Source organism: Centropristis striata, chromosome 16, assembly GCF_030273125.1.
Source record: "Centropristis striata isolate RG_2023a ecotype Rhode Island chromosome 16, C.striata_1.0, whole genome shotgun sequence".
Lineage (NCBI taxonomy): Eukaryota > Metazoa > Chordata > Actinopteri > Perciformes > Serranidae > Centropristis > Centropristis striata.
Genome location: NC_081532.1, coordinates 11,754,495 through 11,769,152, shown reverse-complemented (window position 1 = coordinate 11,769,152; position 14,658 = coordinate 11,754,495). Strand labels below are relative to the sequence as shown.

The window sequence follows — 14,658 nt, the reverse complement described above, 5'->3', positions numbered from 1 at the left end:
ACAAAACCTTTATGGACCAAAAAAACAGCAGTGGACGGCTCCTCTCTCTCCGTTGCAGGACGGAGAGATACAAAAGATCCTTCGCTCCTACAGCCATCAGGCTGTCTCATTCTTCCAGAGATTCTACCAGAATAACTGAATTTCCCCTCGGGGATAAATAATTTTGATTTGATTTGATTTTTACTGCCATTTATGCATCATCTTACATGATCTTGAACAGGTTGCTTTATGCACATTATTGAAAGCATGATTTCAATAACATTTAAATGTTGTTAATGATGTTTAATACTTTATAAATTATACAATAAATGAGTGTACATTTTAATAAGGAATAAAGTCTATCAGTTTGAATATTAAATATATTTCCTCTGTACATTTTCAATTGAATATGTGTCAAAAACAATTAGCAAATTATCATACTTCTTTGGAATCAGGGTTGTACAATATTTAGGCATTTTGAGTTTTTTCATGTAATTATACTTTAATTTCTACTTATTTCAGCGTGAAATATTATTCTTTTTACCTCACTAACTTTACCTGAGAGCTAGTTTCTACTAGTTCTTTCTCAGATCAAGATCAGTTTATAAAATATGTTGTTATACAAAGCCACTGAACAGTACACAGTTGTGAAAATAAGCTCCACATTGACAATATGTAAATAATGCTTTACATGGCAATACTTATATAAGTACATTTTCCTGTCCATACTTTTGTACAATTATTTAAGTACAATTTTGAATGCAGGGTTTTTAGTTGTAATGGAGTACATCTTTCAAGGCTCACATTATTTGTAAATATTTCAGTTTCAGTTTTTAGAACCTAATTTCATGTTTGATTACATTTTCAAATTAAAATCATTTTATTTACATACCTCTGTATGTTACTAGCTGTGTGCAAGAAAAAAAATTGGGCTATAAATAAAAAATTAAATTGCAAAGTAAATGGCCTACAATTATAAGAAACACAAGAGAAACACAATTTGAAGCATTTTATGATGATGATATTTTACTGTTGATGCCTGTGAAATAATGCAGTGATGTAGAATACTTTATTAACGCTGAATCAACATATCAGACAAAAATTAATCTGGACTCTTTAAGCTTACGGCCACAGAAGTGATATTCTGTTTAGACTTCATAAATCTGGCACACAATGTCAGAAACTACAGTTTTTAAAAAAAAAGGTACATGTTCACAGCAGTAATTGAATACTGGGAGACTGAGCAGTACAAAAGGCATTATGTACTGCTGATTTATGAATAACAAACACAGATGATGAAGCTTTCCTTTTCCACACTGCTTTCACAAAAACAAGAACGACACTGAAAAAAAAGAGAATGAATCAAATGCAATTTAATTTCTCTAAGTAAACTTCTTTACTTGTAACCTGCTAGAATTTGGTGAATATTGACGCAAGGTCTTTATAGTTACACATAATTTCTATGATTTATATATAGATTTCTTTACAATTTTTTTTACAGTTGTACAATAAAGGGTTTCATTTTAACCCAACACAATTTAGTCTCTATATTAAATCCAGACGCACATTATTTGCTAAACTGAAGCACATTCATTACACTGTCTGTCTGGTAAAAGACAGTTTTGATTGGTTCACAGAGAGAAGGCAATTGTGTTTAATTCCCCGTTATGGAGGATGAATCACCCTTTTTTACCCTTCAAGGCACTGATGCAGAGCAGTCAGTCACTGTTGTCTATGCTTGTGCAAGAGAAGGAGGACAGCGGGGGGACCTGTGGGACAGTTTCAGCCTCTCTGAGCCCGTCAAAGTCTGAATACGTGCCGTTACCTTGATGACTGTGAGGATCGTCACTGCAGTCTAAGAGTTCAGAGTTTTTATGACATGATTTGACAGACGCTTTGCTCTCAGCAAGGCTCGTACCAGATGCTATAAGATTTTTGTTTGTTTCTGGTGAATCATGGCTGTTCCATGACGTCCCTTCCCAGCAGTCATGTTTATTTTCATCGCCGTTTTGTGGCACTGTTAGACAAAAAGTACTGCTGTCTTCAAGTTCTGCTCCATTAGAGTCAGATTGGTGCTCCACCGTGTTTATATTAAGAGTAGATGGCAGTGGTGAGTCCTTGCCATGCTCCACGCCTTCGTTATGCATGTTTGAAGGAGAAGATTGACTTGATTGAGAACTAGAATTGCCCCCTGAAGAGCAGCTTGATGCTGGACTCACAAATCCAACAAAGTCTCCACTGGAGCTAAAACGAAGACCTTGGACAGCTTCCCCGTGAGGTTTGGCTTCTCTATCTTCTCTCCCACAATCATCACCCTCAAAGCTTTTAGTCTCCTCCTGGTTCTCGCTGGGATCGGAGGTTAAAGCTTCGCTCTGTGTCTCTTGGGACGTACCGCTGTTCTGGTTTAGATCTTGCTCTTGTTGTGCAGCCGGATCTGGACCTGCGTCTCTCTGTGTTGGAGCTGCTGGATCATCGCCTGAAGCCTGGCTCGGACCTGTCGCGGTGGGTCGGACCGTTTGGTGGCACATAGGGCAGGTCTCCTGCACATAGAGCCACTTGCGGAGGCAGTTGCCATGGAAGAAATGTCCACAGTCTGTGATCACAGCAGAATTCATTTCCTGTAATGACAAGAGACATAATAGACTTGAAAACTATATATGGACCAGTATTTGGCTTAACGTAGTAGAATTAAAGTAGTGACATGAAAAAACGGCTGTCACATCAAGGAGCTAAAATCAGAGCCACCCAGCACTGATAAAAGGATAGAAACAATGGATGAAATATTATAGAAAGGTTTTTATTTTGTTTAAAGTGTAAAAGAATCAGAATCGGTGGTATATGGAGGACGGAAAAGGAAAATACATCAATAAATAGATCCCAAAATAATTAGATACATTCAATTTAAAAAACTAATAAAAAGGAAAAATTAAATAGAAAATAAAATAAATTGGGGGATTATTACAAAAGTAAATAAAGAAGCAAATTAAAACCAGAAATATGCATTTTTGTCACATTTTATAAATAAATGCCTATATATATTTTTAACATTCGTTTTGATAAATTAAATATTTATTTATTAATGAAGTAATTTATGTATTCTTTTTGGCAGCTCTTGTCCTCCATAGTCATGTATCCAGTCTAAGGTATTGTCATGTATTCATCAGTATGGTATATAGAGTATAGTGGTTGTTTAATGTCTCCACTTTTAATAATCACTCACACATCTTCTCTACAACTGTTGTCAAGAATTTCTCTAGAAGTTTCCTCACAATAAACTTGTCATCAACGAGGTAAAAACGTCACTAACCGGTTTTAACAAAATAAACAAAAAACATGGCTAAAGGCCAAGTAATCGTGCCTGTACAGCACAAGAAGAGGCGGGGCTAAACTGAAAAAACAGGATCAACATGCTTTGAGGTACCATACACAGAAACAATACACACACGTAGTTGTGCATGTCACATGTTCACAGCCTGCCACGTGAATGTACAGCTCAGCAATACTAGCAAATATCACAAAAGGCTCAACTCTATACTAATGTTGATGCTCTGATGATGTTTTGGGTATGAATATATATTTGGAGATGGATTATGGATTGTAGGTTCTTTTAGCTACATTTCTCAAAACAACAACAACAACAGGAACAGGAACATTGTTTAGGATGCAGCATATTCCTCCTCCCTATTTTTCCAGCCTGTGCTGAATCAGTGGTTGATTAATGAAGATTAAAAAAGAAATTGTACTATATGAATCAGACGAAGATGCACCTGGGTTTGAAATGTTAGTCTTCAATAAATATTTTTTGCATTTGTCCGTGTGTTCTGGTCTACTTTGTAAGTTTTTCCTGTTATAATGAAGATTTATAGGTTTCCCTTGCACAAACGGGGGGAATAAGTAACAACAAAAAATAAATAAACACAGAATAGCATCAGTATCAGCCAAGAATTCGGTACAACTGTAATAATTATAACAGCACAACTGGTCTGAAGCCAGAAGTCCTAAAGTCAAAGTCCTAAATGCCAAAACCTCTGCACACATGTACTGCCTGCCCTTTGTGGTTGAATGCAGACAAAAATAAAATCTGATGTTTTGGTTTTTGATGTTACACTTTGTTGTGGAGTTTGTACCCTGTGTGACGCACCTGGAAGCAGATGGAACAGACGTCGTTGTGCAGCTGCAGCTGTTGAGCCGTGGCTCTGGGGAGGGAGTTGATCTTCTTTGCCGCTTCCTGTCTGAGTAGGAAGCTCCTCCAGCCGGACTGAGCCCTGAGCCAGACGTTGAAGTAAGAGTGAATGATAATGACGGAGGCGCCCATCCAGCTCCACTCGCCAAACAGCGACTCCCATGTGCCGTACGCCACCACGCAGAGCGCCACCACAAACTCCAGCACCCTGCTGACAGCGTTCACCCAGTAGATCACCTCATCCAGACTCTCGATCGGGTCGCTGCGGAACAGCTCCACCATGAAGAGGGAGTAGATCAGCATCGTACCTGTAACCTGCACAAACAGTACACACTTTCATTTACAATATTACAAATAACCTATTCTATAAGGGAAATATTATCACTTGAAATGTTTAAAGGAAGAACTTTAGAGGAATGAGTTTCCTTTTTCACTTTACAGGTGTTATATGTCAAATTATATGTGATTATAACATGTTTGAAATTGTTCTGGCTCGTTGCATCTGCCACAGTGTCTTATTTTATACGACCACTGTGGGGCGCCAACGCCGGGAGTTTTCAAAATCTACAGAAACATTTACTTTTATACACAATCCCTATTTTAATATATGTACAAGTGCTTCCCAATACATTAGAATATCATGGTAAAGTCCATTTCCAGTCAAATAGCCCCAACCAAGTATTGAGTGCATATAGATGGACTTACTCTTCAGAGGCCAACATTTCAATATCAAACATTACTTTTAAAATTCTTTGTATTTTTAAAAGTCTTTTGTAATATTCATTTTTTTTGAGACACTGAATTTCAGGTCTTCATTAAATGTAAGCCTTAATCATTATGATTAGAAGAAATGAAATAAATTAAGACATGAGACATGTGTTATTTCCACTTTTTGAATTCAATTACTGACATACATAAACTTTTCCATGATATTCTAATTGATTGAGATGCACCTGAATATAGTGCTATTTTACCTATTTTCAATGTCATCCCATCTTATCTTGCATCCTATTGTAAATTTATTCTATCTTTATATGACTAGTTAAAAAAAATGTCAGCCAATCAAAACATCAAGCATGTGAATAAATGAAAGTATTCAATGCCAAAGTAACTTTATCAGTTATAGGATTTAGTTATTTTACTTAATTTAGTAACTTAATGTTCATACCTGAAGGGAAGTCAGCATGCAGCTGGACACCAGTATGAGGAGCCAGAAGTCCATGTGGAAGAACTGGGAGATTTTATAAGCCATAAACACGGGGAAAACCAGCAGAAGCAGACACATGCTGAGGCCACGGAAGTGTTTCCACACACTCCTAGAAGCACAGAAGGAATGAAGAGTACAATGGAAAATCCTCAGAAAACTGTTCATCACCTTCTTTTCCCTTAAAGAAACAATTTTCACTGTTGCTGTTGTTACCTGTTGCGCGATGCACCCAGGGCCAAAATAACTGGATCTGTTATCTCGATCATTGACTGCAGGGTTGAAGTGACCACGATGAAGAGGATGATACTGAGGAGGAAGGTGCGCTGCAGAGTCTGCATATCTAACAGACCCGTCTGAAGAGCGAGCAGGAGCAGAGTGACGCCCTCCGTCACACCTCTGAAGACAAGGAGGGTAAAAACTATGGTCATAATAGAGCTGAAGTAACATAGCAGCTCTGACTTTGACTTTAGACCCCAACAATTTAAGCCCAACAGATATATTGGTTGACAGATATCATTGACCTATATTATCTGTATTGGTTTATATGCTGTCCGATACATTGCTTAGCATGATTAAGAAATGGTGTTAGCAATTATTTTGTAGCAATTGTTTTTTTAAATAGCCAGCAATTCACTGAAACTGAACAGTAATGATGCTTTTTTTTTAGCTATTTATTGTATTCCTTTTTATTCTATATTTACTCAGTTATCATTTAAAGAATTGCCTGTCAATGTCAAACATTTTTGTATGATGTATAAAAATTTATAACAATGTTAAATATTATTTAATAAAGTTTGAGTGTGGAAAAATTGGTGCAAAATCTACATAAAAAAGGTCTATTTTCATTTCAGCTCAATGAATTTTCCCCTTCTAAAATCAGTATCGGCCTCGGTCTCAAAAATCTCATATCAGTCAAGCTCTAATAACGATGCACCACTATAAACAAAACTCTCCTCATGTGAGTCAATGTCATGTTGAAGATGATGTCATGGAAGCTTAACACAATGTCGATATGCGATCAGCTGAGATTCCCGCCTCCAGTGAGGGGGATCTACTTTCGGCAGTGGAATACGAAATAAAGAAAAGGCCCTGGTACCAAAGGTGAGTCGAGTCGAGCTGAACCATGCCATGGATATGAGGAATTAGTAGAGGATAAAGCAGCTAAAGTGTCAGCTATTATAAATAACAAAGATATATAAAAACAGAGCTAAAAGAGAGCTCACCATCAGGTGGACACAAACACAACTCCAAATAAATGCTAATGTTGCTCTGTCACTGGTGGATGTGTAAAATAAATAACTGTTTGCTAACAAGTACAGCATGTCAAAGGTGATGATCGGCCAATTTTGTGTCTGAAATGGCCTTTATTGCAGGTTTAAATGTGGTCCAAAATAGTTTTATACTGGTGATGCAATATAAAACTGGAGACAAAAACTCACCTGTGCATGACGTTCTCATTCTGAACAGCCACATAACCTCCCAGATAGAACTTGCATAGGTTGAGCAGTCCAAGAGCGAGATAGGACACCACGAAGGTCAGACCCAGAAGAGAGTACGGTGTGGCACAACATTCAGAGACACTGTAGGGTTCAATGAATACAGCAAAGAAAACGCCACATTAACAACAAGATGTCACATTTTTAATGTGAATTACAAAAACACACAGAGGAATAATAATTCACTTAATCACATCACACCTTGTGAGCAGGAAGAACATGATTCCCTGATGGCCTGCCGAGGCGCCGGCAGACATGGTGTCTGAGCACAGCTGCACGATGAACAGAACAAACCAGAAGACACTGAAGAGCACTGGGACGGCAAACTGGTTCCACAGAGAGATTCCCACAGCCAGAAGTCTGTACAGCTCGATCACCTGAGGTACAGGAAACCAGAGACGTGACAGAGACACAGAGTGAACAAAAGATTTTTTTTTTTTAAAACAACGAAAAAAGACACATAACCAAAATAAGAGCAGCTTATTGTTATCTTGTATGACAGAGAAACTGTAGGTCATGTTCCATTACAAATAAATAAGAAATTATATGTGCTAAAATCTTCTGAGAATCTGAGAAATAACATATATGTATGAAAATGTATGTAAACCTGATATATTTACAAAATCTGTGATACCTGCACTTCAAAGTTTCAATTTACTTGTTATTGAATATACCAAAATAAATAACTACACTAAACTGAATACCTATGTCATAATGATAAAATGGGAAAAATCGTGAGTAATGCTTCTCAAAAACAGTCAAAATATCTCTTGGCCGACTGAGGTGGTTTTATTGGTTTTATATAAACTTGGAAACCCTTGTCAGAAATATTTAGCATATACAAACTACTCAGACAAACAGGATGTAATGAACATTTCAGAATAAGAGTACCTCCAGCTGCAGCAGCTCTGAATAGGCAGCCTTTGCGAGGCGATATGGCACAAAGAGATGTGAGAGGAGAAACACGGTTATTCCTGCTCCCGTCAGTCCCATGGAGAACGTGTTGACAGTTAGCAGCGTGGCGTGATGAGCGGAGCAGATTCTGGCCAGCAGGGGGAGCATGTGAACAGAGAACAACCACACCTTTCTGGTCTTCATCAGGAAGGCACACAGCGTGCTGAGAATAATCTGACCTGAACAAAAAGTAACACCATTAATAATGATTAGCTTTTGCTCCTAAAAAGTAAATACTGTGATTACGACCATGTATTGTATTTTTGGGAGCTGATGACTAAAAACAAACATTTAATATTATGTTAGTTTTTGACTTTGACTGTAAGTTGATGTAAACTTTTTTTTGTGTTATTCATGCAACTGTTGTAGGGAACTGATTTTCTTGTGTTTCAAATACATGGGCCAGACGTGGCCATCGCACAGGCTGGTGGGGTCTGGCACAGTGTAGTTTCTAGACTGCTTGTACGTGCACATATTTAGTAAAATATATATTTTTTCACTTTTCTGTATTCGGAACCTCTTGTTCTTTTTTCTTTGCATGATCACTGAAATGTTTGAGACACCTATTTTTTTTAATTTTTTTTACAATTTTTAAAGATGTTTTCATTGATGCAAAATAACAAGTTTTTCCGCAAAACAAATACACATGAGAAAGACATAAAGGGAAAAAGTGTTGCGATTTGGAAAACTGCTCATGTTTCGGGACTCACTTGTCATTGCAGAGACAAATCTGTTGAAGGACAGAGAATCAAGGTACACTGCTCCTTCATAACCGTACTGCAGCTCCTCACGGACATAATCCCTGTAAAATAAGCAGAAAAAAAACAATTAAATAATAAAGTTATGTTGGGTTTTTTAGTAGACAAGCCATCTAAAGAACACACTAATGTAAGTGTGCTTTTTTGGAGTTATTCTTCCTAATTCGGAGTGAATTATCATTACTGTGCACATAAATAAACAAAATGCTTAAATTAAATCAAACTAATAAATTAATTAATTGAGCAGAAAGTAAGTAGATGAACAAATATAATAAAGTCATTTTGATTTGATTTGATTATGAAAGTATTTCTCAGTTTTTGTGTTCATTTTTTCTTTCCTTCTTTTTTAAATCAACTTAGTCATTCATTCATTTATGTCCAAATAAGTCAGCTCAGGTCTTTTTATAGTAACAAGCCTGAAGCATTTGAAGAAACCACCGGTTGTTCTCACGTTACAACACATGATATTCTGATACATGTTACTCGGTCTACTAAAATTAAATATAAGGCTGAAGGAAACTGGATACACAGAGACACAGACTGCAGCCACACTTCGTCAGGAGAGAAAACCGATCCTGGTTCAATAAATCTGGGAAGTCCAATAGTAGTAGTACTATTAGCAGTAGTAGTAGTAGTATCTCACTTGGAAATCTGATGCCCCATGTACAGGAGAAGTGCAGCGAGGATATGGAGGTAGAGTGTCACAATGTGTCTCAATGGCAAAACCAACACCACAACATTTATCAGATGACCTGCAAGGAAAACAAAAATGCTCACATTATGTTTTCTGCGTTTCATGAAGCCAAGAGTAAAGATACTAGTAGACACACTTTGAGTATAAAAGACACAGACAAGAAAGGTACAGAAGGTGAACTCACACCCAACTATTGTCATTAGATCTGTTGTATTTGACAATCTGTATAATTTAAGACATTAAAAATATGTTGAATTCACTTATCAGTCTGACTATGCTGCCAATTACACAATTACACTTTGCTCAACTGTGTTTTAGAGTTTGTGGTTTGAACAAATGATGATTTTCATTAATTAATCTGAACTTTTGTGAATAAAAATGTCATAAAAAAGTAAATAATGTCTTCAAATATCTTGTTTGGACAAACAGTCTAAATAGAAATTGCTTGCCTAAAACAGGGCAAATACTCACATCTGACCAGCAAAACACTCAATTTTCAAAATGGTGGTTCATTTTCTATCAATCAACTAATTGATTAATCGGCTCATTGCTTCTGCTCTACTCTGACCAACAAGTCACTACTGCAGACCACATGACAGTATGGCTTCCTAAAACCACAAAAAAAGCAGAACAAAAATCTATACAGAAAGTAATTTTTCAGATAATCTATCAATGAAAAAGTGTAATTTTCAAAGGGTCTTTTCAATATTTTAGCGCCTTCCATTGGTGATACTTCTAGTTCTAATGACCAAATTTGTCCTTAGATAATGATTACAAAGGACAGTATAAAAAAAGCTGTCTATTTAGTTCAACTCGCAGTTAACAATTCTTAATTTAAACATTATGTTCCATGTGTGGGCTTATAAAACTATATTATTCTAAATCTGTCTGTCTATGTGAGATTAGGTAGAAGGTTAAGTTTCTTTTTCTCTTGTGTGGGCGCCCAAATGTTCCTTTGAGTGTCTAGAGAGTTATCTGATCTCCGAAAAGCGCCTGCGCCCTACATTTACCTGAGATATATGCTGCAAAAGTGAAAGCATGCAGAGCTTGAGCCAAAAAAATAGCATGTTTCATTGTGGCCGATTCTAGCAGCTATGGTTATTGACTTTAATTGAATAATATCCAAGAAAAAAATAATTTGTGGGGAAGTATTGGACAGGTGTGCAACTCTCAATGCATGAATTCACATACTGATTTAAGTCTGTGAAAACTTTACCCAAAATGTGCATGTATTAGCTTTCTTTTATTATTTTATCATATGCATACTTACCAATGTAGTACATGTTCCAGATCACATATTTGTATTTGAACAGCATGTCTTCATTTTTGGCCTTGAGGTGCTCCGTTAAACCTTCGATGTCACATTTGTACAGCAGGTCCAGCACCAGGATGCTCGGCACCCTGAGGGCAACGTTGGCCAACTCTTCCAGACGAGGCATCTTTGCAACCAACTTTTTTAGGGGAGGTGAGCAGAAAGCTTGTACGTGTGTCACATGCTGTTAGCTTACTGTCTCACTGCTTTGCTCGTCTTATTGTCATCTGAAAAAAACATACAAAAGTTCATGTTTGGGTACTCAAGGACTTCTAGGAGCAACCAGGCCGTTATTTAGCTGTGAATTCCTGACTTAGCGTCAAATTTAAACATTTAAATCAACGCTAGAGAAGTGCGGAAGTTAGCTTGTGAATTAAGACATCACAACTACAACGATTTTAAGTACTTAGTGTGTCTAAATTGGTTAAAATTCACTTACTTTGCACGGTAAGAGACATCACAGCCGAACAGCCATTTGCTAGCTAGTTGCTGCTGCTGTCGATTAGCTTTCACAGCGACCAGCAACATGTTTTCATATCAACACACGCAAAAATATTTAACTTTTTCTGCGACGTCCGCTTGTCAAGGGCAGTTAGAAACAGTCGCCATGGGAAAAGTTAAAGTAAATAGCTGGAATTCAACGATAAGAGCATGAGTAAAGAGACTTCTAATGCAATGTTATGATTCCTCTCGCTTGCGTGGCCATTTCCCGTGTACACGTCATAGCGGAATGGACCAATCAGCTTCAGGTATTCTCCATTTCAAAATAAAAGTCATGTTTTAGATGCTACTGGTTTTACTACGATTACCACCAATATAACAAGGAATAAGAATTTTCATAGCGCAAAAATGTAACCCTAACCCCATTTAAAATATTTTTTATTAGGCCAATGAACATTACATACATGTAGTATATTCCGTACATGCATATTTTTTATTTATAGGAAATATTTAAAGGAAAAAGTATATAAAAATATATAGGACTGTATTTTAAGATTCTAGCTTATTGAAAGTAATAAATAAAACAACAACTTCCCTCTGTCTCTTATTATAAGAGACAGAGGGAAGTTGTTGTTTTCTTTTTGGATAAAATAAATACTTAATTAAATTAAATTAAAACCAACAAAAATAAAATACACATATAATCAATTTTAATTTAAGAGTAGGATCATCATTTTAAAAATGCATAAAATAATGCATTTTTAAATGTATTTTTATTATATTGTTACTTTGTCTTCATAGACTTTTACTTTATGTTTTATTACCTGTCATATACATTTGCTACATTTCTGTTCACTCAGTTTGCAGTTACTGTGCACCGTATTTGTGTCTACCACAAATTTATATAATTGTATTAATGTATATTATACTTTATCCCTATATTTTAAGTCTCTCTCTCATTGTGCATATGGTAATAAATACCTTCATTTTTCTAGTTGCCATTTTTTGTATAGAAAATCAAGAATTTTTATTTAAAAAAGTAATAAAATTGTTCTCTTGAGTGCATAATAATAAATAAATAAAAACAATCAACACCAACTAACTTGAACAAAAAATCAAAAACAAAAACCCACAATAAAAAAATAAAACATAACATGTGTTTCTCAAGTTAGGCATACAGATTGTTTACACAAATCATTTACTTTCTTCTTCTCTTGTAAGTTTTGTTATTAGATTTTGAATCCTTGAATGTCAGTCAAGTCAGAAAGAAAGGAAGATATAAATGTCCCTCATAAAGCATAAGGCTATCACCATCAACTCGCTGGATCACTGAATTTTCAGGATTAAGTCTGTTTTTGACATGTTATATTGACATGAATATATGGATATTTGTTGTCTGTCTGTGTGCATTCATCTCTCCTACCCTCATCCATCTGTTGTCGGCATTTGTCTGATTTCTCTCACAGCACTGCATAACTGCTGTCTCCACACACATGTAATTCTCAGAATATCATCCTGTTAGAGAAACAAAGAAACGATAACGTTAAATTCCCAGAACAAGCAGTTAAAATCATGAAATCATCAAGTTTTCTCACGACTGGCTCTTTGGGATCATGACATTTTGGCAAACAGTGCAGATGATTAGAGTTTAGTCTTTCCGAAAAAGAGATGAGTAATTTACAGGAAGAGCATTTCCTGACTGTGTGGGAGATAATTTGTCTGACTCTCTTTGTTATTTGCATAATGCAGGAAGCCATTTGTCATGTTGTTTATAGTTTAGTTTATTTGATTCCACAAAAACATCCTCATCTGAAGTCAGTATTTTAGGGTTATTTAAGACCCATTTTCCCCACACATTTATCCTGAAGAAATAGTTCCACTCTTTACTTTTACCATTTCAATTTACTCCCTAGCTGTAGATCTTCTCTCTCTCTTTTATGGTTACATTTATATATATATATATATATATATATATATATATATAGTTTTTGGGGTTTTTTTGCATTTTTTTTTTGCATTTTTTTCTGCAGTTTTATTTTTAAGAACATCAATCTTATTTTTAGTCCATTATATAGTCTTCTGTGGGTTTTTTTTTGGTCATTCTGTCTTCTCATTTTGTGTCTTCTTTGGTCATTTTGTGTCTTTTTTTGGTCATTTTGTGTCTTTTTTTAGTCATTGTGTCTCTTTTTAATGTCATTTTGTGTATTTTTTTAGTCCTTTAGTCCAACATAAAATGTGATTTTGAATATTTTTCTACTTTCAAAACACTATCATGCTCATAGAGGTAAATTTACAGTAGGGTTCCACGCTGCTTTGTTTTCTAGTCTGGATGTGATGAACTCATGCTTTGGCGCTTTTGGAGACTCCAGAGGGTTAAGGAATTTTTGCCTCTATTCAATATAAGAAGTAAGGTGTTCTGGCAAGAATCTGGCAATATGTATCATACAGAGGATACAATTTAGAATACTGTAAGTAAGGCAATATGTTGCAATTTTCTCATGTCATTTTACGAAAAACTGTGATCATATAAAGACCAGAGATTGACAGAGATGAGAATCGATAGCTTATCTCAAAACATAATATTGCAATACTCAAGTGTATCAATATTTTCTTACAGCCTTAATAAGCGGGCCACTTTCTGCACCAGCAGTATAATCCCCAATCTCTTAACATTTTATATACTTAATGAAGAAGATTAACCAAAAGAGGTTGTGAAATGTGTAGTGCCCGTACGTTAACCCTCCTTAAAACCTTTTTCATTTTCCTTTCTGCTTGATGTTTGTTATGCTCACTGTTCGATACACAAAGGCAAAGACTCTGAAACCTGTCAGGTGCTTCCTGTCACTGACGTTTCAGTAAACAGTCACAATGTGTCATAAGATCTTCCATCAGTTTTTTTGATGGTTTCATCTGATATCAACCCACTCAGGATATTAATGTCTTTTTACAAGAGACTGTGAGCTTTTAGTTTCCACAAATAAACCTTGTTTCTGTGCCTCAGTATTTCCTTAAATTTCACAGTAATTGCTACTAGTTTAACAAGTTTAATCTTAATTCTTTGTCATCAGCTCCTGTTTGTCTGATTCTGTTCAAACAACAGATTTTTCAATTGTCAGCAAACCATCACATCTGTGTTGTATTTAAGTTGAACTGTCATGAGCTTGAATCATCTTTTACTCACTCTGCCTTCTGGTGAAATGAATCATACTTCAATGTTAGACAGCATTAAGAAAAATTAGGTGTTTACTCTCTCAGCTGTATATGACGTGTCCCCAGATGTTCTGTAAGCATGTAAGCACAGTCTATACAGTGAGGCTTTCTTTGTTTGTGTTTCCAGGTTTGGCTCAGCTCAGCTGTCACTCTCTCTGAGAGCATTTTAATGATCTTCTCTTCAGCACTGAGCCTCCTGGACAACTCTCAATTCATCCACTGCCATGGTTGAGTGGAAATATGTCAAACTGCTGCTCCAAACCAGTTTAATGTCAGTAATTATACCTAAAAATAAAGAGGCAGAGAAGGCAATTTTATTCTCAATTTAGTTTAGGTATAGTGTAACAGGATGGGGCAATGAAGTATTAAACACATGACCACATTAAACCTGTGTAAACATCTCATAATGATGCACTTATTTTGT

The 14,658-nt window shown here is 35.9% G+C and overlaps 1 protein-coding gene across 1 annotated transcript; it reads right to left on the bottom strand.

Annotated features, from left to right (window-relative positions):
- Positions 1-1,034: 1,034 nt before the first annotated feature.
- On the bottom strand, positions 1,035-11,372 carry zmp:0000000662 (RING finger protein 145). Its single transcript, XM_059353989.1, has 11 exons — positions 11,023-11,372; positions 10,542-10,810; positions 9,221-9,329; positions 8,530-8,621; positions 7,757-7,998; positions 7,067-7,242; positions 6,809-6,949; positions 5,583-5,765; positions 5,331-5,478; positions 4,121-4,477; positions 1,035-2,597 (listed from the first exon to the last, which is right to left on the bottom strand). Exons 2-11 carry the CDS (start codon positions 10,708-10,710, stop codon positions 1,698-1,700), a joined length of 2,517 nt encoding a protein of 838 aa, XP_059209972.1. The 5' UTR covers positions 10,711-10,810; positions 11,023-11,372; the 3' UTR covers positions 1,035-1,697.
- Between the last annotated feature and the right edge of the window lie 3,286 nt (positions 11,373-14,658).

What these genes read in the sequence shown, in the direction of transcription:
- zmp:0000000662 (XM_059353989.1), bottom strand. Translation starts at nt 10,710, where the DNA reads ATGCCTCGTCTGGAAGAGTTGGCCAACGTTGCCCTCAGGGTGCCGAGC. An exon ending in ATGGGGCATCAGATTTCCAA is followed by an intron (nt 8,622 to 9,220) that starts GTGAGATACTAC and finishes CTTATTTTACAG; the next exon opens with GGATTATGTCCGTGAGGAGC. An exon ending in TCTGTTCCATCTGCTTCCAG is followed by an intron (nt 2,598 to 4,120) that starts GTGCGTCACACA and finishes TTGTCATTACAG; the next exon opens with GAAATGAATTCTGCTGTGAT.